A 24,393-nucleotide genomic window follows, 5' to 3' on the forward strand; every position below is an offset into this window, starting at 1 on the left:
AACGGCAGTGATAGATTCAATAGGATATATTTTGGTGATGCGCTTAAAAAAACAAAAACAAAAAAAACAAACTCAGAATACAGACAAGAGTAATAATGTATAATGTATACATTTTCACGTGCGTTATATCTAAAAAGAGTGGGGGGAGGGTGAAAGTAGTATTGCAGCTTTAAAGTTTCAGTTCAAGCTGTCGTTCAAAAAAAAAAAAAAAAAAAATGTATTCAATATGTGCATCAATACAAGCTACACACGAACAAGTGATTACCTAAGTTACTGATCGATCCGTTCGTTCTCCTGCAATCGATCACCGAATCAGGGGTTATATAATTCACTGTTAGGGCTGCACAAGAGTACCCAGGATGCAAAGTTCTGTCTGGAAGATCATGTGACCGGGCAAGACACTCGATACGATTGGTGCACTGCTAGAGAAAGGGCAGGGATCAAGAGCCAGAGCCTGTCTCAGAAGAGGAAGGGGGTATGACTTTGTAAATGGTTTCTATAGAAACAAAAATCCTTGTTACATTTGAATACACTAAAAATGTCTTTTAAAAAAAAATGCTACAAGTATTTTCTCATAGTACAGAACTGATTTATTTTAAAAAAAAATACACACGTAGGATATTGCTTGAACTGCAGCTTTAATACCCAGGGAGGCAAACATAAGGTAGAAAATAAAAGAACAACCTACATTTAATACTACGAACATATCACTGTCGCTAATTACAATTGATCCTACAAGAGGGTGTACAGTCATTGAGGTAGAGAATGTACAGTAGGTTTCAAGACTAGATGTTGAGAACCTCCTGTATGTGATGGAACAGGGCTCTACCACTGGTGTACAGGTTAGTTACACAACTAACCTTTACCTACAAAGAGCCAGTAAAAAAAATATTTCAATATACTTGTCAGATTTTGGTTAACAAAAATACATGCATCACACCCAGATATAACCGTAAAGATGTCACTTCTAGTCAGGGGCAACCATCATGGCTGAAACCGGAAGTTGGACACAACAAGAAGTAGGTCACAACTTCCAAGATCAAGCCCCTGTCGTCGGCCTCCCTCCCCTTGCGTTGTTGGGGTGTAGGAGGTATTAAGACCCCACATCCCTTTTAACTCACTCCTTCAGAGTGAGTGAGCTCCAGAAGCAGCAACAAAACCACTCAGTCCGCAGGGAAGGCAGCTCAGACTTGGATCTGTGTGGCCTTCTCCCCACTGTCATTAGGCTTATTATCTACGCAGTGTGCAAACTGGGGGGCGCGAGAATTTGTAGGGGGGGTTACAGAGGCCCCGCGCTCTTCTTCCCTGCATTTAAATTAGATGCCGGGGGAGGCGTGAGGCCTCTGTAACTTACTTACCTGCTACCAGCCAGGTCTTCGGTGACGCGTCGCCATTGCAAATCAAGTCAAATAACGGGGTGGGGTCACGTGACGCAACATGACCCACGACGTCATTTGACGCCGAGCCATCGGGAGAGTAGGGCTGTGGCTCCCAGGAAGGGGGCCGCAGCTCAAAATGTTTGCGCACCGCTGATCTATGGTGCAATTCAAAAATAAAAGGGATCCCCTGACCCCAGAAAGCTATCTGTAGAGCGGGTCCTTATGCAGCAGCGACAGCCCACCCAGGCGGTGATTTGCGGAAGTTGGGCCTGACTCTGCACCACAGGTAGGGCCCAGGGAGGGGGCCGTTAGAATTGGCGCAATGCTTTTCCGACTGCTAAAATTAGTCTCCCTTCGACCCCCTGAGCAATGTCAGCACCTTCTCTTCTCCCCCTAAGCTCATTCGCTTGGGGGCCCAGGGTTATATTTGTGTCCCAAACCTTCTATTTGTTCACTTTGGTCCTAGGAGGGACATCTCCTTTAAAGATTTCAAATGCACTGATCTTTGTGGTCTGCAGGCAGGTAATTCTAGTGCTGCTGCTGTTCCTATCCAGAGAGAAAACTAATAGATCAGTGATTTCACTAATGAATGGACTGGTAATGTGCACTACTTAGATTGTAAGCTATTTGGGGCAGGCTCTCCCTTTGCCGTATGTTGTCATTTATAGTTGCACTTTTATCCATTGTTTATTATTTATTTACCTTGAAGTGTAATTTTGCAAAGCGCTGCGTACATTGTTGGCACTATATCAATAAAATTATACATAGAGATGCCCTCGGTTGTATCTACACGGCAAAAGTGAATATGGGGGGGGAAAGCACATAAGGATTAACAGTTTGGGTCCCTGCTTCTGCAGGAGACTCCAGCTGCGTTAATCCTACCAGGCTGCATCAGTCTGGAAGAGAAGCACAGTGAGAGTAGACAGAATCAGCCACTCTCTCTGCTCACCTCTAACAGGTGATCGCGCAACTTTTATTTTAATAACATATTATTGAAGATGGGGTCTCCGTAGCTGAACAGCATTAATTTCAGCACAAGGACTCCCTGCTAACAGAGTTACAAGCTCCGATATGGGGTGCCGGTATTTCCACCATGTTTAAATGTCCCGGTCACGTGGGCCCCGAGGGCGAATTAAACCTGCAGGAAGATACCGGCACCCCATACCGGGGCCTGTATCTCGGGAAGCAGGGGGTCCCCAGGGAGGGCTGAGATGAATGTGGTTCAGCTCTTGAGACCGCCTGCTTCAATACTGTGTCATTAAAATAAATTTTAAGCAGCTTCATTACCTTAGCGGCTGGCCGTTAAAAGATAATGAAGGGGTTAAACCAAACTACCTGGCTTGTTGGGGGTAGGTGAAGGGGTAGTTGCTCAGGTGAGGGAGGTTATGCCTCCCGGTTGGGTAGCAGGAGGGTTAACTCCTTAATTACCATGGCCGTTATTAACCGCTAATGTGATTAAGGGATTACAGGCCAGTAGTTAGTTTTTTTTTTTTCTTTTATAGTCAGTGCCCACTGAAGACGAGGAGGACCCGGATGCTGAAGATGAAGACGGCCTCCATCATGGCAGTGGTAAATACAACTTTTATTTACTATATGCTGGCTGGTAATGTTTTATTTTTAATGGGCAAATGTGCTATTATCCAGATCTGTTGTGTTGGGGAGGGGTAGTTGATGGTAGGGGAGTGGGTAGTAGGGTGCCAATCTGTGCTCCCATTGAGGGCGTATAAAACCAAAGAGGCAATCAGTGGGTGTATTGGCTAGTATTTTTGGTTGTATTGTAATATTTATTTGATTTAATTATGTAATGTTTGCATCACAAAATGGGTAAAAGCACTATTAGCCATTTGGCTACTTAGTGCGTGCGTGTGGTGATAGGGGTGGTGGGGGCAGGGGGAGTAGGGGGAGTTGCCCCGGGGCAGGTGGTTAGGCCTACAGGGAGGGGTTTACCCCTTCATTACCTTAGCGATTACAACCACTAAGGTAATTAAGGGGTTAAACACACTGCGACCCTCCAGGGAGGCCAAACAACCTGCCCCGGGGCAACTACAGTGCACCCTACTCACCCCATTAAAACACCAGTAACCCTTAATTACCTTAGCAGGGTTACTGGTGATTTAATGGTTGGCATCAGACCTTACATGTTCGTGCAGAAGGCGGATGATGACACAATCATCCTGGCTGGGGTAAATAAAACATTACTTTAATTTGTTATGTTTTTTACTTTTTTGAATGGGCAAAAGCACTAGTAGCCATATTTGGCTACAAGGGCATTTGCCCATTCCTTTGTGTGAGCGGGAAAGGGAGTGGAGGTGGGTTTGTTGGGGGTAGAGGAGGTAGGTGAAGGGGGTAGTTGACCCAGTGTGGGTGGTTAGGCACAACAGGAAGGTTGCAGGACGGGTTAACCACTTAATTACCTTAGCGGCAGTAACCAATAAGGTAATGAAGGGGTTAACCCCTCCCACAACCTTCCCGGTAAGCCTAACAACCCACCGTGGGGCAACTACCTCCTTGACCCACCCCCTCTACCTCTAACAAACCAGAGTTTGGTTTCACTCCTTCATTACCTTAGCAGCTACCGGCTAAAGTAATGAAGCTGCTTTTATTTTAATCAGTGACAAAAAGTGTGTAATCAAAGAATAAAACTGCAATAGACTTGTCACTATAGGTATCTTCAAGTGGACATATATTTGAATTAAAGTTTGAAACCTGCATCAATCAAAACTATGTTTATTTTTGCACAAGGGGTTTTCTGTTCCTGAATTTATATAGCTCCTTGTATAGCTCCTTAATTAGCTATACAAAGTGCTAGTGCATCAATCATGTGTATAAAATGAACTAACTATATAAAGTGACCAATATTATATAAAGTGAACAATAAATAAAAAAATATAATTTTCACCACCAAATGTGAATAGTGTATTAATTGTAAAGCAGCTCGAACAAAACCCTTACTATAATCGCACGCGACAATGCATTTTTTTTTTTTTGCCGTGACGTCGCTGTCACCGGTACTATAAGCGTAGCCTTAGGCACTGAGCGCACTCTTGCTTGAGCGATGATGTCACCAACTTCCCAAGCATGAGCGCAGGCTGTCCTTCATAATTGTGCGAGCGGGGACTGGGGGGGGGGGGAAATGGGGAGGAAATCGGGGCTATTTCTGTGTGTGGCTGTGTGCATTTACTGCTGTTGAGCACGCTTCAAAATCAATTTTCTTTGTCTCCCCAAGCGCGCTGTGTGGCTGTGCAGATTTACATTCACTGAAGTAAACGCGCACTTAGCGGCAGCGTGGACGCCAGGGTGGAAAATTCACGGACAGTTTGCCCATAAAGTCAGACTCCAGGTCTTGCCCTTATCTGCGTGTCTGCTACAGGATCCTGCATAGTTTAGCAACTTCTAGCTCTGTACCTCACTGGCAAAGGGACAACGTAGCTATAGCCTTATATTGCGTCTAAAGTAACCCTGAACCGGTCAACTCTCACTTTCTGTGAGTCTCCGTGATTTGGTGTCAGCCACACCACTTTCAGCACCAGCAGACTAGTCATTTTTAATTACAATTAACTTTGTGGGTGGTGTTGTTGCAGACCTCCAAGTCTCACTGACTTGTTTACTTGCATGCTGACATACAGAGGCTTGCAGCACCTATACAAAACAAGCTGACCAATTTGAATGAAGCGACACGCTCCCCCTCCCTCCGGCACTGAAACAAGCTTATTAATGCTCCCTCCTCACCCTCTCCTCCCGAGTTCTTGGTGGATGTCGTAGGGTGTCCCTGACTCGGTGGCTTATCCACTCCAGGCCTCACACCCCGAGTAAGTTTCCTGCCGGGATTGGCCTTGCTCGGAGTATCGCTGCTGGAGCCGCCCCCCTTATCCCTGCTTCTCTTTCGCTCCCCAGCCTCCACCTCCACCTCCACCTCCGCTGAGGGCGATTTTATCCGGGACCTGTCTCCATGCTGCTTCCTGCGGCTGCTCATATTTTCCCGGGCTCCCCTCGCATCCTAAACCGGCCGTTAAACACTGGGACCCGCAGCACCTACTACAACGGCGCCGCCATCTTGCGGGCTGAGAGGCGGGCGGTGATTGGTTGACTGCGGGGGGCGGGAGAAACGGCGAATGGATGATTCTGTCACTGTTTAATATGTGCAGTGAAACTTCATAGAGGAGTTTGGGGCTGAGTCAGACTGTGAGGAGACGGACTGTTTTAGACGATGTCAGACTTGGAAGCAGGGGGGACTCCAATAAGAGAGATTGATGGATTTTTGGACCCAAAAGGGCATTTTCGTGGAAACCCATTGACTTCCAGGATTGAGACTTTAATGGAAGTCTATGAGACGCTGTTGCTGAATACATTCAAATAAGTTAAGGGAAATCACTGAGGCTTGGCAGGTCTGTTATGGTCTTTTTGGTTACATGTCAATTTCCAGGCACCCACATGAATGAGAGCAGTGGTTACTGGACCATTGACATTTTAATGAAAGGGTAGTTGCTTGAGACAGGCAGTCTCCAGTGAAGTCTATGAGACCACTAAAGTTAAGTGAGTCATCTCCAAGAAATTAGACTACCTGAAAATGAGTACAGCCTGCGTTGTGTACACTAGTGTCAGATATTAAAGGGTCCCTGTTGCAAAGTGTGTAAAAAGCAGCACTAGCTTTAGTTTAAGACAAAAACAAACAAACATTGCTTCCTGTTATTTTTCTTGATGAAACTTACATTTTTTTACTCTGGTTTTTGCAAAAGCTAGATAAACAGTCTTGATGATTATTTATTATCCAATAACCCTGTCCAAAATGTACAGCAGGGGGCTTTGGCAATATGGTTACTGAGAAATATTGTTTGACATAATCCCTTCATATTTGTGTTATTTCCAGAATGCTCAAAATGAGAGACGAACAGTATTTTAACTGTGTCACAAATTGAATAGAAACAGAAATGGGTTATACTATACACAAGGGAGTCAGGAAATTCACCTTGGTGCTTATTTACAAAGCTACTTGTGATAAGACAATGTATTGAGACATAATAAAAGGAAAAGAAAAAGACAATGTAAATTGAGGATTGAGTAAATTTTAAGATGTAATTGGACAACTGGAATGAGCCAAATGATGAAGAAGGAGAGAACATGCTATAGTCACTCATACATCATACATTTTAGCTACCCGTTCTTCTGTGGGAGCAATCGCAGCATGACCGTGGAGTGTGATATGTGATTTAGCATTACATTCTGTCCACTGACTGCTAAATATCATTATAGGCTAAAGCAGTAAAATTCAGGGCATTATTGAAAACCCTGCTCTCTGATTGGTTAAAATTCCGGGCATTATCCAATCAGAAATGCCCGGAATTTTAGCAGCTTGCAAAGTGTAATTTTCAATCTATTTATTTCCAGCCAATCAGTTTTCACAACAGCTGAGACAGGGCAGGGGAATGGTCAGAATGAAGTAACAGCTCTGAGACAGGGCAGGGGATTGGTCAGGAAGTATCAGCCACAGGTTGACTCCTCCCCCTCCTGAGCTGACTGAAAATTTCTGAGCAGATTCAGTTGAATTGGGGGGGAGAGAGAGTCTGCAAAGAACTAAGTGGCTGCATTTGTGTGTGAGTGTGTGCGGTCAGCAGCAGTGTTTATGGGTGTAGCATGTGTGTGTAGAGCTGCTGTGTTGTGTGTGTAGAGCTCATGTGTTGTGTGTGTAGGGCTGCTGTGTGTGTGTGTGTGTGTGTGTGTGTGTGTGTGTGTGTTTGTGTCAGTAGCAGTGATTATGGGTATAGCAGCAGCTGTGGGTGTGTTGTGTTGTGCTGTTGTGTGTGTAGCAGCAGAATTTGTGTGTGTAGAGCTGCTGTGTGTGTGTGTGTGTGTGTGTGTGTGTGTGTGTGTGTGTGTGTGTGTGTGTGTGTGTGTGTAGAGCTGTTGTGTGTTTGTGTGTGTGTAGAGCTGTTGTGTGTTTGTGTGCGTGTGTGTTTGTAGAGCTGCTGTGGTGTGTGTGTGTGTGTGTAGAGGTGGTGTGTTGTGTGGGCTGTGTGTAGCTGCAGTTTGTGTGTGTGTGTGTGTGTGTAGATCTGTTGTGTGTGTGTGTACACAGAGGGGGCGGCAGTGTGTGGATATAGATATCTGCTGTGTAAAAGTATATAGAGGTGGATTCATGTATTTACCATTTTATTTTAATTAAAAAATCTATATAACTATACAAAAGTGTCTATTATTTATTAAATAAGTCTACATTTAGCCTATAATACTAATAATCCCCTCAGAACAGGGCATTACTGGCCAATAATGCCCTGGCTGGGTAAAAGTCCCCCGGCTTCGCCTCGGGCCTTCAACTCTTCCAGCCAGGGTATTATTGACCAGTAATGCTCTGTTCTTCGGGGATTATTACTTAAATAACATCCATAATGAACATACTGTATGGGTTACTCATCCTCATGTGTCATTGACCCGATCTCAGATCATGCGATCGGCACGGCTCAATCGGGTCAGCTTTCCATGGCAGATCTAATACTAGTACTCCTTTTTAGGGGTCTCCGATAAAGTCATGTCCCATAGTACATCATCACTAAAGTACAAACGATCATCAATCTCCAGGCACTCTCGTTAGGCCTCATTTTCCTCCATGGGGCCCTCCTACCATTGTACCATCCTACCTGGTCGGCCAGCGGTCACCCGAGTCAGTTTGGGGGACAGTGATCGCCTTACTATCAGGTTATCCCATTTTTTTTGACACAAGAGGGGACTATGCATCCTTTATCGAACTGTGTATTTTTGTAATATTGGATGTAGCTTTGGGCTTATCTGTCTTTTGTTGTATACATTTGGCCACGCCCAGTAACACTCCTTTTGACTGTTATATACTGTTAAAAATAAGGGAAATTTAATAAAGCCAAAAAAAGCTTGGTTGCTGGACAAACAGATATACAAATACAGATAAAGCATAAATAACAATGGGTCAATACAAATGGATTGAATGGAGGAAAAATAAATGTCCAATAATATTAATATTTTTGTTTATTTTGAATTGTCATTATGGCTATTCCTACATCATACTTCTTTCAGAAGTTACAGGGTCCTTGTATGTATTTATACACGTTCCCCCCTCAATTAACCTTTTAGGTTCCAATTAGCTTTATTTAAGCCCATTACCTACTCCCTAGGTCACACCCTTGAAGAAGTCGGTGCAACAGCTGACGAAACGCGTAGGTTATGTCACTGTGTCCACCAGCTGATTGTGGGAGGAGGGCCGAGCAATGTGAGAGGAGTGAGGAGTGATGAGCAGTGGTTTGACTCATACCGGCGTCTGAGTGGAAGGCGGCGGCTCATGTGCGGCTGGATTTAGCATCAGTGACAGCCGTGAATATCTACCTGCTGCATCGACCTTTGAATCGGAGAGATTTGGCTGTCGTGAGGGGGGTATACAGGAGATAGGACAGTGTCTCACCCGGATTAGCATCACGTGATACTTGCGTCACGGATTTGCAGGCGCAGCTGACGGAGGGACGCGGAAACCTCTTGGGGTTCATCGCGGATACACTCATCTGGTGAGACCGTTCCCTTACCCCCCTCTGCCTTTACCCCTTGGATGCAATATACAGAAAAATCTAACAGCCTGCCACTGCTATCACATCCATTCTTGATCTACATCAGAGTCACTCCACTCCCCATTTATTGCTTTATTTACAATCAATATCGTGCAATTGAGTGCTTCATTATTCACAAGTGCTACTCCCTCACAATAGATCTATTGGACATTTTTTTGGACACAGCTTTTGGACATTTATTTTTCCTCCATTCAATCCATTTGTATTGACCCATTGTTATTTATGCTTTATCTGTATTTGTATATCTGTTTGTCCAGCAACCAAGCTTTTTTTGCCTTTATTAAATTTCCCTTATTTTTAACAGCTATAAAGGATTGCGCTTTTTTCTTTTCTTAATTTTTTAGGATAGGCATATCTTATTAGAGCTGCATCCCAATGGCTCATTTCCCTTTGACCAGTGCCTGATATTCCCTATACACCAATATTATATTTATTTATCACTTATTAATTTTCACCTAGTGTTAGTCCTAGCGCTGATTTAAAAAAAAAAATATATATATATATATATATATATATATATATATATATATATATATATATAGTAGATGGTGCAGAACAATAGGCACTCCGTCTTGTTGAAACAATGTGGGTGCAAATCCTGTATGGTATAGAATAGGCAATACGATACCGTTTGAAGACGAATATCAGAGGCAGCACTCCAGGTAAGTGGTCAAAAGAAATTTGTATTAACAAGACATCTTGTCCAACGTTTCTGTCCTCGTGCGGGACCTTTCTCAAGTGATATATATATAGTGGTATGTTTTGGGGCTTCTGCAGGTTGCTGGGATTCTGTCTGTTTATTAACTTTTTCCAGCTGGTCTCAGCTGTTTGGAGGTTAGTGGCCCCTCCCCCCCCCCCAGGGTTTAAGCTCGCCCCTCCCCACTTTCAACGTAGCAGGTCTTGTCCATGCTGCTGGGTTTGGACAGATCAAATGTGATAATTCTCCCTCCAAATATGGGGGTAAATGAGAATTTTAATCAGGTGTGTTAGGACCAGCAAATTTGGCCATGCCTTGATGTGGCTTGGAGGCTTATAATGCTTTAGCCAAAGGGTTTAACTAAATGACCCTTTTTCAAGAGAATATCTAGGGATTTCATTGTGTATTTTTGTCATATTGGATGTAGCATTGGGCTTTTCTGTTCTTTGTTGTATACTTTGGCAAACACTACAAACAGTATCATAACAGCATGCTGGGTGGCACTTCAATGTATAGAGTCTATAGAGTTAATTTAGGAGTGAGGGGAGGAAACATAGCATTACAATTATTGGGTACAAAGACCCCTAAAGCGCTTAATGAAAATTTTCATAGTTTTGTCTACTTCGCTATAGTGTAGATAAATATATAATGAAGTTTTTTTTGTTTCTTAAAAGATTGAATATTTTGGGACTACAGATAAATAATAATTTATGTTCAACAGCTGAGCAAAAGTGCGGTATGAGCACTTTGTTGTCCGCATCTCATCTGTGGCCTCGCCCTGCACCTCGCCGCACTGATGCACACTGGCCTTGTTTGAGGTTAGATGGAATTATTTGTGTTGTTGCAGTTCAGTGCGTGTCCAGCAAGTGGCGCACTGAATATCTTTGCCTATGATACTCTGAATGCTACAGTGTCTGATGCAGAAGAGAAGATAAAATATACATGTCTCTTTGTCTAATGACCTTGTAAATCTCTACTGTTGCAGTTTCACCCACCCCTATGCATTAACCGAATATGGCTCATAACGTTTGTACTATACTGTGCATGGCATGTGACATGGCGCTTACTCCATGTCACAAAAGATCGGCTTGCAGATATGCTTATATGATATATTGCGCCATTCAAGTCAGGACAGATAAGAGTGCAACTCTGTCTGAGATCTATGAGTATATTGTTAAGACTTATCCATTCTACAAAAAATCCACCAAACCAAAAAGGTTGGAACTGGAAGAATTCTATTCGATACAACTTAAGCATTAATGATTGCTTTATTAGAACATTGTGCTAAGCAAGAGGAGCTGGTGCTGGGCACCACACACATCATGAATGGGTATTTTCGATGATGCCAATTTTCAAAGGAGAAAGTGATCGAATAATAGAGCTTGCCGAACCCATCCCTCCAATCTGGCTCCACCCAAGTACCTGCTCCAACCTGAGTGCCTGCCCCAGTACCATTACCAGTACAGACCAATAAACGCCGAAAACCAAATGAACCTACATCCCAACTACCTCCCTCCACCCAAGTACCTGCTCCAAACTGAGTACCTGTCTCTGCCTGAGTACCTGCCTCAATATCATTACCAGTATGGACCAACACACTGCGAAAACGAGATGAACCTAAATCCCAACTATATGATTGACTCAACATATACGTACAACCCACCCCTTGCATCAACAATGGGTCACTGACACCCAATTTTCCAGATGTCTAATCAAGGTAAATATAAATTTATAACAAAAATAGAGGATAGGCTGACACAGATAAAAGTAGATAGGTATACCACCCTCTAGTAATAGGTGTGTCAGCTGGCGCTCCTACTTAGTGACCAATAATTAAATACAAAGAAAGGGTTACACAGTGACAAATGCAAACATAGTACTAAAGGTTAATAAGGTAAATAAATGCTATATAGTCACATCGTGTGTTCCCAAATACAGAGTCCAGTAACAGATCGAGTATGGGTATGCTGCTTCTTTACAACCGGAACTAACCTCAGGACCGGTAGAAACTATAGAAAAAAGACAAAAAAAGAGAAAAAGCGCAAAGCCTATAGAGTAGTAAAGTCTTTTTATAGAATGATAAAAAACGGTTATAAACACTCACAGAAGAATAAGTAAATTCAGGCACTTCGGTACTTTGAATGACCGCTGGAACAGGAGTAGTCCACTCGTCTGTTGGTTGGGGTACTCATTGTCTCATCCATTCTCCTTCACTCGATCGGCGGCGTGTGTCCGCTTCCGCGTCAGGTGACTCGTGATGTCAGCGCGTGTGTCGTCAATCGGGGTTTGGACTTAGGGTAGTCACTTGCTCCCCCTCCAAACTCGGCGTACAGGAGTTCTATCTGTCATGCGTATTCTCAGTAGTTCAGTGCTACCAGCAACCATAGCAATGTCAGCCCTACACGTTTCAAGGACTATGTCCTCTTCGAAGGGATGAGACATTGAGTACCCCAACAAACAGACGAGTGGACTACTCCTGTTCCAGCGGTCATTCAAAGTACCGAAGTGCCTGAATTTACTTATTCTTCTGTGAGTGTTTATAACCGTTTTTTATCATTCTATAAACAGACTTTACTACTCTATGGGCTTAGCGCTTTTTTCTCTTTTTTTGCCTTTTTTAAATATAAATTTAACAAGTTTACAGTAGAACTGTCATTCCAAAATGCCTACATTAAAAGACTTGCATATGTGTTCCATAGAACACGCATGCACCTACATTAAAAGATACATATGGATTTCATGGACCACACATGTGTCTACATTAAAAGACCTGGATATGCGTTCCATAGAGCACGCATCTGCGTACTATACTTTAAGCATTTATTATTTTGTGTTTATTAATAGGGTACAGTAAATAATCTCACAATTATTTTACAGAATTCAAGTCGTCAAATTGACAGCCAAAAGATGTTGGTTGAAGCCTAAAAACTTTTATAATTTTCAATCTTTTTAATACTGTTGAGATTTTTTTAATATATTTTAATTGTAGTGGGCACATAGAGATATAATGTATAAATTATTAGAAACATATACATTATTTACACACTCTGGCTGCCTGCTGTGGTATTTGGCCATAGTTTTGACAGGTTGAATGCATAGAATATACAAAGCTGTTCCCCTTCCCCCACTTCGATTCTACCAAGCGGAAAATTCTATCCAAGGCTAAATACCTGTGGATAAGGTCCCTTCTCACTTATTTTCTGCCTTTACCTCATGTTTAAAGAAACTCAGCCCCTGCCCCTCAATTCAATGGACACGCATGTGCATAGACAAAGCCTAGACATATCCCCTGTAGCCTTTATTTTTGCAAATACAGTGTAGCCAGTATAGTCAAAGTAACATGGTGTAATATGTTTTGCATTTTTTAAATATATGTTAATCGTAGTGGGCAGATAGAGATAAACTCTAGACATTATAATTTTATACTACTGTATAGGTGTTTTACAGAAATAAATACATTGTTACAGTGAAACTACTGTATGCAAATACAAAGTGAATCGTTTTTTCTGTAATACATTATGTACAGGTACATTACCGTATCCAGTGTTTACATAAGTGTTGTTGGATTTGGTCACACTATTGACTGGATGGATGCATAGAATATACAAAGCAGTCCACCCACTTCAATTCTACCAAGTGGAAGATTCTTTGGATGAAATACCAGTGGTCAAGATCCCTTCTAACTTATTATCTGCCTTTCCCTCGTGTAGAGAAACTCTGCACCCCACCCCTCTAGCCGCCTAATCTGAAATTCCAATTCAATGATACACATAGCTTATGCATTCTATAGGCACGCATGCGCATGGACAAAGCATAGACACAACCTCTGTAGCCTTTATTTCTGAAAGTATAGTGTAGCTAGTATTGGCAAAGTGACACTGGAATATTTAAAAAAAAAAATATATATATATATTTTAATCGTAGTGAGCACATGATACTGTATATACTGTATACATTATTATACTTGTATACTACTGTGTGGGTGTTTCACAGAAATAGAAACATTGTAACCGTATGGGAGCCTTTCTAACATAACAATATTATAACATTGTAAAATATAATAACAATATATATGTATATATAGTGACAAACTAGGAAAAAAAGAATGGTGTATATAGCGCTAAAAGGCTGTGAATATATAATAAACAGTGTATATAAACATATAAGGTGATAAAAAATGTGTGTGACCTTACACACTATGCCTTAATAATGTAAAGCTAGGCTGCCGAGTGAAACTAACCCAAAACACAGTACAAAGCAAAAAACAACAATACAAACCGGCACCTATAGAGTCCCATATAGGAAAAAAGTTCAGTCCAATGGTAAAGAAGTGTCCAGAAATGTCCAATCTTGTACTTCACGCTCCACAGCAAGATGTTACAAGAAGCATGTGATGCAAAGAGAGAGAAAAGAGAGAAAAATCATAGTGCAACAATGCTACAGTATAAACACATAAGACAAACAGGACAAGATAATACTAGACAAACACAAGCAAGGCTGACAAATAATACAAGAGTTCATTTAATACACAAAAAATATAAAATGAACAAGGCAGATGACGGCTCCGGTGGTAAAACCAGAATCCTACTTACAGGACGTTCGTTTAATACAGACAGAGGTGTATGGTGAGTGATGCACGGCCGCGGCGTCTGATGGATGCGTGGCATCCAGTAGTTGCTCCAAACACTGTCCCTAGCTCCGCAACCAGATGTGCATCACCGGGGGTGGGTCTCAGGCTCTCCAAACGCTGTCTGCCACTCCGTGGTTGGAAATACGTCACCGGGGGCGGGTCAAAAATGCCAAACCCCCTTCTCCTACTGCTGTACCTCGATCACTCCTGTGGGTACTCTGCCTTAGTCCAAATAAACTCTCACAAACTGCCCAATGCGTTTTGTGCGCTTGCGCACTTCTTCAGGGGTTATAATGGACACAGGACATGAGATCTTTAAATACTGACAGGATGAAAACCATTGGATAAGGGTTGTACTGCCCACAAAACCAAAGATCAAACGGGATTGGTCTAATCACTTGTCAGTCATGTCCTGTATAAACATAGCCTCACTAACAATACAAATAGCACACGATCACAATACAATAACATTAATACAATTACAAAAATGCATATAGACTCTCAATGGAGTATTAATAAACCAACGTATGGTTATCTATTGTAAATAACAATAGACCATATATATCCTGCCAATGAATAAATACATTCTATATATGTATACACATGGTCTCATATAGATGCACGCAAATCAGACGGATGGAGATGAAATGACATATCTATTGCAGTCTACCTAAAAATATTCCTATAAAAATGTATATATATTTGTTAAAACACAATTATTTGAGGGGGCGTGGCCAGGAAGCCGAGCGAGCAAGACGCACATTGCTGAGCTTCCCATACAACTCACTATAAAGGCGGAACAGAGCCCCTAAAACTCGGGGGGAAAGCCCCCCAAAAAAGATACCTACAGTGCTGGGACTCGGAGGAGAGTAAGCTGGGCGATTCCGGTCGCGGTGGAATGAGAGAGCGAGGGATTCTCTCCCGTCCGAGAGCTCCCCCCCTCGCCTCTCAACATCCTCAAAATGGCCACCGGGGCCGCGCGGCAGAGGTAGCGGCCACTCCCCGAGTCCCCCGACACAAACGGAGGTAAGGGAGAACCCCCACATCGCGGCGCAGTGCAGGGACAGAGCTGGGAATGGAGCGGTGATCGCCCGCTTCCCCCCCCCCTCTCGACATCCCCGGAGCGCCTGCACCGAACCGGAGCACCAAGATGGCGCCGGCCGGTGTGTAAGGTGCAGGGAGGGCACACAGACGTGCAGCCGCGGCGGAATCAGGGCGGGTAATCCCCCTGATTACACGGGGTCCCATGGGCCCCGAATAGAGGGGGAGACTCACCTGGAGAGGAGGTTGCTAGCTTGTGCGGCCCTGCTGCGGGGAGACTGGTGGCCATCTTGGTACACTCAGCCTGCTCACTGTAGCTGCTGCAAGCTGCAAATAAAAACCTGGTGGCCAAAAAATATAACACAAAAAAAAACCCAAATAAAGAAACACTCCTCTCCTCCCCCCCCTTCAATTAAAGCATACCTTGAATCCCACTATCCCCTTCAAATTGACCACTGTGCCCAGCGCTGGGTCAGCAGCCCAGATGAGACAAAAGGGTCCAAAATACCAAAGAACAAAGCTCAACCAAAACCAAATAAAGAAATGTAAATAATGTGTGTATGATCGGGACATTTCAAGAATGAGGGGGCTCACCTCAATTTAAAACCTGTTTACACCATTTAAACACATCCAGCTCTACTCTCAGCAAAAATTGACTGTCTAAACAACAAAAATGCCGTCCACTAAACAACCAAAAAAAACAGCGGTCCAGCGGGAGGCTTCCCTCTTCTTCCAAAAACAAAGCTCAAAAGACCAAGAAGCGTCCACCGCAGGCGGAGACGCAGAATCAGATCCTCTGGAGAGGAGACGGACGCCCCACTTACCCGCAAAGCAATGATGGGGTTTGTACAGGAATTAAAAAGCTCCTTTCACTCCGAGATGCAGAGCTTCCGCCACAGCATTAGAGCGGAGATTGCGTCCATAGGAGACCGCATTGTGCAAGTGGAGGAGAAGGTGGATAACACCGCCCTGGTACAAGAGTCCCAAGCACAAGAAATCGAAGAATAAAAAACCCAAGTCAAAACAATCTTCGAAAAACTAGAAGACACGGAAAACCGGTCACGACGCAATAACCTGCGGATCAGAGGCGTCCTGGAAGAAGTGGACAATGCCCAACTAGACGCATACCTCCCCCGGCTTTTCAAGTCCCTGTTACCCGAAACATTGGATGAAAAACTTCAGATGGACAGAGCACATAGGCTTCCTAGACCGAAAGGCCTAGACCCAGCGAAGCCATGGGATGTGATCACACGCCTACACTATTTCCGTATTAAAGAGGAGATATTGAGAGTCGCTAGAACAACCCCAAAGTTAGAGAAAGATAATGTTCCACTGCTCATCTTCCCGGACTTGGCTCAAACCACGCTGAACAAACGGAGAATGTTCACGCAGATCACCAGCTCGCTGCGGAACAACAAAATCCGCTACCGCTGGGGCTTCCCGTGTAAACTTCTGTTCACCTATCAAGAAACTATGCATACTCTCCTCTCACCAGCGGAGGGTGAGGCAAAACTACGAACTTTGGGCCTACTCGAACCAGAAGACCCGGAAACCTCTCAAAGGCCTTGTCAATCACCTAAGGCACAACGCCAGACATGGACAAAAGCCCCAACCTCTGGGCGAGCTAGGACCCAACCCACTTGAAAAACTAGAGCTGGAAACTCTCCTAACACCCATTTAAGACGACAGGCAAACCAAAACGTGGTCTGGTCAAAAGGTACAAGCTGAGACGTGGTTCACTCCAGCAATCTATCTAAAAACGAATCAACGATCGAGATATCTGGAGCACGTCGACCAACTCGACCAAGCCACAATGACCACGACAACCCGCACATCAAGAAACCACTGAGTTTAGTCTCTAAGTTTCTAAAGTGTGCAAACTCCAAAACTCAGACTATGTCACTGTGGAACTGTTCTCCCAAGTTACCCACAAAGTTGAGACATTTAAAGTTTGACAATCAGTTTGTACTAATCTGAACATTTAGAGGGACTGATACACAATGTTTGTTTGGTACTGTTTTCTAGATAGAAATGTTTTTACAATACAAGTTTTAGACCGTTATATTGCCTAGAATTGATTTGTCCCACCAAAGTTCAACTACTAAATTTTCATTAGAGACTGAAATATCAGAGGCTACGTCCTAGGTGATTTTTTCCATGTTTTTTGCCCCTCTCCCCCTTAGACTTCGAGAGCAGAGCCTGCCAATTTATATATGTCAACCAATCCTACTTAATGCTTTTTTTAAAAATTGAGTGAGGACATGTTGCTGTAAACAGTTATAACGTTCAATACCCCCCATTCTTGTTTTTATTCCCCTGATGTGTAAGATCACATACACAACCCACCCCGTACTCTTTGGGGTGATTTTGTATTCCCTTTTCAAAAGCTTAGCTCCTAAACAAAGGAGCACTGCGACGTCGAGCCGCTGGGCTTCTGCCCGCCCCTCTCATGTTCACTTAACCTGTGAGTGCGAGAGACTCGCACCACGGGTTCCACTATGGCTGGTCCCCCCAAACAATGTTTGGAAGCCGGGGTCCTCAGTTTATCCCTCCCTCACCCCTCTACCCTTCCCCTCCTCCAAGTTTTGTAAGCATTTGCCACTTTTATGTAATAATATGTATATCTCTCGTTGTATATGTTCCCATACCAGACTGTTTCTGAAGACGGAGGTACCGACCCTTCAACTATATGTAAGTTATGACTCTGTTCATTTGTATCACAGAACTCTGAACCACCACCATGCCGATTAATATAATATCCCAAAACACTAAGGGCTTAAACACCCCCCGAAAGGGACGTATTGCTCTTTCGGAAGCCAAAAGACTAGCAGGAGATATAATTCTGTTACAAGAGACCCATCTGAAAAAAGAGGACCAATCGCTGTTGTTTAGCAGTGACTACCCTTTAGTCTACCACTCATCAGCTCCCACGAAAAAGAATGGCGTAGCTACACTCCTCCATAAAAATATTAATTTCAAAGTAGACAAAATTAAAAGTGACCTCGCTGGAAGAATTCTAATTATTACTGGGTCACTGGATTCTACCGATATAACAATAGTCAACACTTACGCCCCTAATGACAATAAAGAATCTTTCTTCCAAGAACTAAAAGGTTTAATCCTTTCCATCCAGAAAGGCCTTTTAATTCTAGCAGGAGACTTAAACGCAATTATGGACCCAAATTTAGATAAATCCCCCAGTCTCCCACCGCCACAAAAATTAGCTCCCTCTACCCGGGGTCTCATATCTATGACCAAGGAGCTGCTGTTGGTAGACTCCTGGAGATTAGTAAATAACAAAGTAAAGGACTTTTCCTTTTTTTCTCACCCCCAATAATAGCTACTCTCGAATTGACTATATCCTAATAGACCAACAAATTAGTGATAATATCTCCTCAGCAGTAATCGCCCCCTCTGCTTGGTCAGACCATTCTACACTTATAACCAGACTAGTAGGTCTCACTCCCAAAAATATAATAAGGTCGTGGTCCTTGAATGAATCTACTATTGAACCCACAAAATCTCCAATTAATAGAAAAAGATCTGGCCCAATACTTTGAAATAAACAATACCCCAGATGTTTCCTCTTTTACCCTTTGGGAAGCCCACAAATCAGTGATAAGAGGCAAACTGATTGCCCTGGCTTCTCGGGAAAAAAAAGAAAAAACAAAACAAATTGAAATACTAACACAAAAATTATCAGAGCTCGAGTTTATTCACAAGTCAAACCCCTCCCGGAAAAATTACAGGCAAATAATCTCAGTGAGGAGCGAACTAAACCTCTTGTTAGTGTCAAACGCAGGAAGAGCTATAAGATGGACTCAACAGAAATACTATGAAAAAAATAATAAAGCAGATAAAATGCTGGCACGTAAATTAAAGCAAAAACAAGCTAAAGCTAAAATTCATAACATCTACACTAAAAATGGCTCAGTATCCCACAACCCCAAATTATAAGTAATGCATTTAGGGACTACTACACATCCCTTTACAATCTACCAGGCCCAGTGGGAGACTCGGCTAAAGAGAAAAGAGCAATAAAGATCCGGAATTACCTAGCAAAATGCCGAATCCCCACGTTAGACCCAAATGACATCACAAACCTTGAAAAAATTATAGAGCCCCTGGAAATTATGGAAGCAATAAAATCCCTGAAAATTGGGAAGGCCCCTGGTCCGGATGGATTTTCTAATCTTTATTACAAAAAATATTCCACAACTCTCCTCCCATTCCTTACCAAAGTATTCAATGAGATGCAACTAGGCCTTCCCCCTCCTAGAGATATGCTCCAACTACCATAGTGGTAATCCCCAAAGAGGGGAAAGATCCTCTGTTGTGTTCTAGCTACAGACCTATTTCGCTGTTAAATACAGACCTAAAACTATACGCAAAGATCCTGGCCAACAGATTAAATAGCATCCTCCCTAAATTGGTTCATCCGGACCAGGTGGGGTTTGTCCTGGGCAGACAAGCCCTTGACAACATGAGGACAGTGAATCTAATACACGTAGCAAACCTTACAAAGTGCCCATCTCTATTACTCTCTTTAGACGCAGAAAAAGCGTTCGATCGATTAGATTGGCAGTTTATGTCAGCTACGCTTTCGTAGATGGGATTCACAGCCAAAATTTTAAATAGTATAAACACTCTATACTCCACACCAACGGCCGCTGTGAGGACGAACAGCTCTTTGTCTGACCCCTTCCCAATATTAAATAGAACTAGGCAGGTTTGTCCGCTCTCACCGTTGTTGTTTGCCTTAGCCGTAGAACCATTAGCATGCCAGATAAGGATGAACCCCAATATTGCGGGTATTTCTGTTGGTCAGGAAGAATTCAAAATAGCTCTTTATGCGGACGATATACTATTGACGCTTTCAAAACCTCTCACATCCCTCCCTAACCTTTTTCATGTTCTATCAGAATTCGGCTCACATTCAGGTTACAAAATTAATCATTTCAAATCCATGGCCCTTAGTTTAAATCTCCCTAAAGAATTAGTAAAATTACTGCAACTAAATTTTGACTTCAAATAGAACGCGAACCATATTAAATATCTAGGGGTTCAACTAACAAAAAATTATTCAACTTTATACAACGCAAATTTTAAACCCTTCTTTGACCAGATAGTCAAGGACTTAGCCACTTGGAACCCGTACATAATATCTTGGTTTGGGAGAATAACTACTATTAAAATGAATATTTTACCTAGACTCCTCTATCTCTTTCAAACTCTCCCAGTTAAAATCTGTCAGAAAGATTTAAATAATATTCAGAAGAAAATTTTGAAGTTTGTCTGGCAAAACAGGCGACCTAGAGTTCGCAAAGATATTCTTTACAAGTCCTAAACAGAAGGAGGCTTAGCTCTTCTGGTCATGTCCCAAAATCCAACAAACATGGACGGAAGTGTTCACCTTAATACACAAGATCCTAGAAATCACTGTCCCACATGACCCAGTATATATATTGTTAGGCAAGCCAATAGCCAACATCCCCCGGAAAAAAGCTAGAGTACTAGCCCAAATGCTAAATGCCACACGGTGTACGATTGCCAGAAATTGGAAACAACCTGCCCCCCCGTCCTTAAACCAAATAAATAATAAAATCTGGCATATAGTTTATATGGAAAAACTCTCAGCCTATCTGAACGGTTCTACCTCGCGATTTTCTGAGATTTGGGCCCCCTGGTTTCACCATGCAGGTATATCCCCATATATAGATTAGAATATTCGGAACAGAGTGATACATGTGGTAACTAAATTGTTGTGTACAATGCTATATTTTTACAAATGCTTCCCCTCCCCCTCCTCACCCCCCCTTTTTTTATCTGTTATATGTTTTGTTTATTCTTATTTTGTATGGAAAAAATGCTCAATAAAAATTTAAGTAATAAAAAAAAAAAAATTAATGAATTATTTGTATATATATAAAAATATAAATAGGTAGTGCCACTGGGTTAAGAACCCAGAACCTTCTGCGTGTCAAGCAGATGTGATAACCACTACACTATGGAACTTATATTTAAAAATAAATTACTTTAAAAAGACTCCTAGTTCAAAATCAATATTAAGGCCATTGGGAGAGAGGGTCTTCAACTCATAGATCCAATATCCTTCACGCCTACTGATCTGATTCAGTTGATTCTCCCCTCTCCAACTGGCTGGCACTGTCTCAATGGCTTGGCATCTCAATCCAACTGGATTCTGATTATGATGGATGCGAAAATGGTGAGAAATGGTTAGACCTCTCTTGATGTTATAAACGTGTTCATATACCCTTCTTTGGCAGCACCTCCCTGTTCTGCCCACATATTGTAGGCCGCAGGGGCACTGTAGTAAATATATCACAAAGGTAGAGTGACAGTTAATAAAAGATTTTATGGTATAAATTTTTTGTTCAAAAAAGAGTGTTAGGTAAAGGTCTTACTTTTGCACCAATATGCGGGCCGAATAGTTTTAATCTTCATATTGACGTCCATAAATTTGCACGCAAATTGGCTCTCAAAAAATATTTTTTGAAAGATGTGATTACCAACCAGATGGATCAGAGATCGAATGACATAGAAACTAGTACAATTCAACAAAAACATTTTAAACAAAAATCCACTTTTTACCCAAAATTCGCACAAGGCCATTTGGTAAACTCATTTGTTGAAATAGTGACTAGAGAATTGGAGGAGTCTAGTAGATCGTATAAAATTCATAAGGACAATCTTACAAGAAAAGATGGCATTGCGACAGCTGGAAGACAACAAATTGATCGTTATAAAACCTGCTGACAAAGGGGGAGGTATAGTGGTGATGGATACTCAATATTATATACAAGAATCAATGAGATTACTCGGAGACACCGCCACATACCTCCCCCTTGCCGCAAACCCTTTGGGTCAGTTTGAAGTGGAATTTAAAACTTTATTAAACAAGGGCCTGGAGGAAGGAGCAATATCACAGGATGAATTAGATTTTTTATATTCACAATTTTCATGTACACCAATTTTTTATTTTATCCCTAAAATACATAAAAATATAACACAACCTCCTGGTAGACCTATTATTTCTGGTGTAGCATCACTTACTTCTAATTTGTCACAATTCATAGACTATCATCTTCAGCCCTTGGTTAATCAGGTCAAATCTTACTATCGTGATACAACCCACATTCTTCAGATATTAAGAGATTTGAAATGGCAGCCTGAGTATATATGGGTTACTGCAGATGTTACATCTCTGTACACAACTATTAACCATAAAAAGGGCTGTCAGGCTATATCACGCAAGTTAGAATCAGATTCCACTATTTCTACAGCACGTAAATCATTTTTGTTAGATAGCATCCGGTTTATTTTAACTCATAATTATTTTCAATTTAATTCACAATTTTTTTTGCAGATATGTGGCACGGCGATGGGCACCAGGTTTGCCCCGAGTTATGCTAACTTATTTATGGACAGTTGGAAGAAGATTATGTTTGGAAGAACTGTCCTCTCGGGGCACACAAGGTGCTCTGGCGCCGGTTCATAGATGATATTATTTTCGTTTGGTCTGGTAGCCAGGAACAGTTAGATTTGTTTTTTGATTATCTTAACGATAATGACAGGGATCTTTCTTTTACTTTTAATCACAACAAACAACACATGGAATTCTTGGACCTAAGCATATATATAAGCGATAATAAGATACAGACAAAGACTTATTTCAAATCGGTTCAGGCGAATAATTACCTCAGGGCGGACAGCCAGCATAATCCTAGCTGGATACGCAATATTCCAAAGGGACAGCTCATCCGCCTCAAGCGCAATTGCTCCAATCAGGAGGAGTTTGCGGTTCATTCGGATGAGCTAAAGGAAAAATTTCGGGTTAGAAAATACCCGGAGAATCTACTTACAGAGGCATCTCTGCAGGTAGGTAGAATAGAGAGGAATTCCCTGTTGGAATATAAGAGTAAAAATCCATTGAAAAACAAAGAGTTAAATGGTGGTCTGGCCTTTGTTATACAATATAATGAAACGGCACCAAAAATCCGCCAGATTTTAAATAAGCATTGGACAATTTTTCTGTGATAACACATTAGCACAATGTCTTCCGGCTAGACCTAATATCATCTTTACTAAAGCCTCAAATATTAAATCACGATTGGCCCCAAGTTGTCCTCTGGATCACTCCAAATCTAAATCAACAAATACCAACAAGGGCTTTTTTAAATGTACCAAATGTATAGCCTGTTCATTTAGCTTTAACACTAAAATTTTCAGATCTAACGTGACCTCAAACATTTCGGCCTACAATATGTGAGCAGAACAGGGAGGTGCTACCAAAGAAGGGTATATGAACACGTTTATAACATTAAGAGAAGTCTAACGACACATAGTGTTTCTCACCATTTTCGCATCCATCATAATCAGAATCTAGTTGGATTGAGATGCCAAGCCATTGAGACAGTGCCAGCCAGTTGGAGAGGGGGGAATCAACTCAATCAGATCAGTAGGCGTGAAGCATATTGGATCTATGAGTTGAAGACCCTCTCTCCCAATGGCCTTAATATTGATTTTGAACTAGGAGTCTTTTTAAAGTAATTTATTTTTTAATATAAGTTCCATAGTGTAGTGGTTATCACATCTGCTTGACACGCAGAAGGTTCTGAGTTCTTAACCCAGTGGAACTACCTATTTATATATTTTTATATATACAAATAATTGTGGTTTAACAAAAATATATACATTTTATAGGAATATTTTTAGGTAGACTGCAATAGATATGTCATTTCATCTCCATCCGTCTGATTTGCGTGCATCTATATGAGACCATGTGTATACATATATAGAATGTATTTATTCATTGGCAGGAGATATATGGTCTATTGTTATTTATAATAGATAACCATACGTTGGTTTATTAATACTCCTTTGAGAGTCTATATGCATTTTTGTAATTGTATTAATGTTATTGTATTATGATCATGTGCTATTTGTATTGTTAGTGAGGCTATGTTTATACAGGACATGACTGAAAAGTGATTAGACCAATCCCGTTTGATCTTTGGCTTTGTGGGCGGTACAACCCTTATC

The 24,393-nt window shown here is 41.9% G+C and overlaps 1 protein-coding gene across 7 annotated transcripts in view; it reads right to left on the reverse strand.

Annotated features, from left to right (window-relative positions):
• The window catches only part of ETAA1 (ETAA1 activator of ATR kinase), a 28,071-nt gene extending 22,603 nt beyond the window's left edge, over positions 1 to 5,468 (reverse strand). For 3 of the 7 annotated variants that reach the window (XM_075596098.1, XM_075596099.1, XM_075596097.1), the window contains exon 1: positions 5,109 to 5,468. In XM_075596098.1, coding sequence (XP_075452213.1) covers positions 5,109 to 5,352 — 244 coding nt within the window. In that variant the 5' untranslated portion in view covers positions 5,353 to 5,468. Of the gene's footprint in view, positions 1 to 265; positions 497 to 5,108 lie in introns of all 7 variants that reach the window. The other 4 variants (XM_075596101.1, XM_075596102.1, XM_075596100.1 and 1 more) reach the window with 4 other exon arrangements.
• Between the last annotated feature and the right edge of the window lie 18,925 nt (positions 5,469 to 24,393).

This window comes from Ascaphus truei, chromosome 4 (genome assembly GCF_040206685.1).
Source record: "Ascaphus truei isolate aAscTru1 chromosome 4, aAscTru1.hap1, whole genome shotgun sequence".
NCBI lineage: Eukaryota > Metazoa > Chordata > Amphibia > Anura > Ascaphidae > Ascaphus > Ascaphus truei.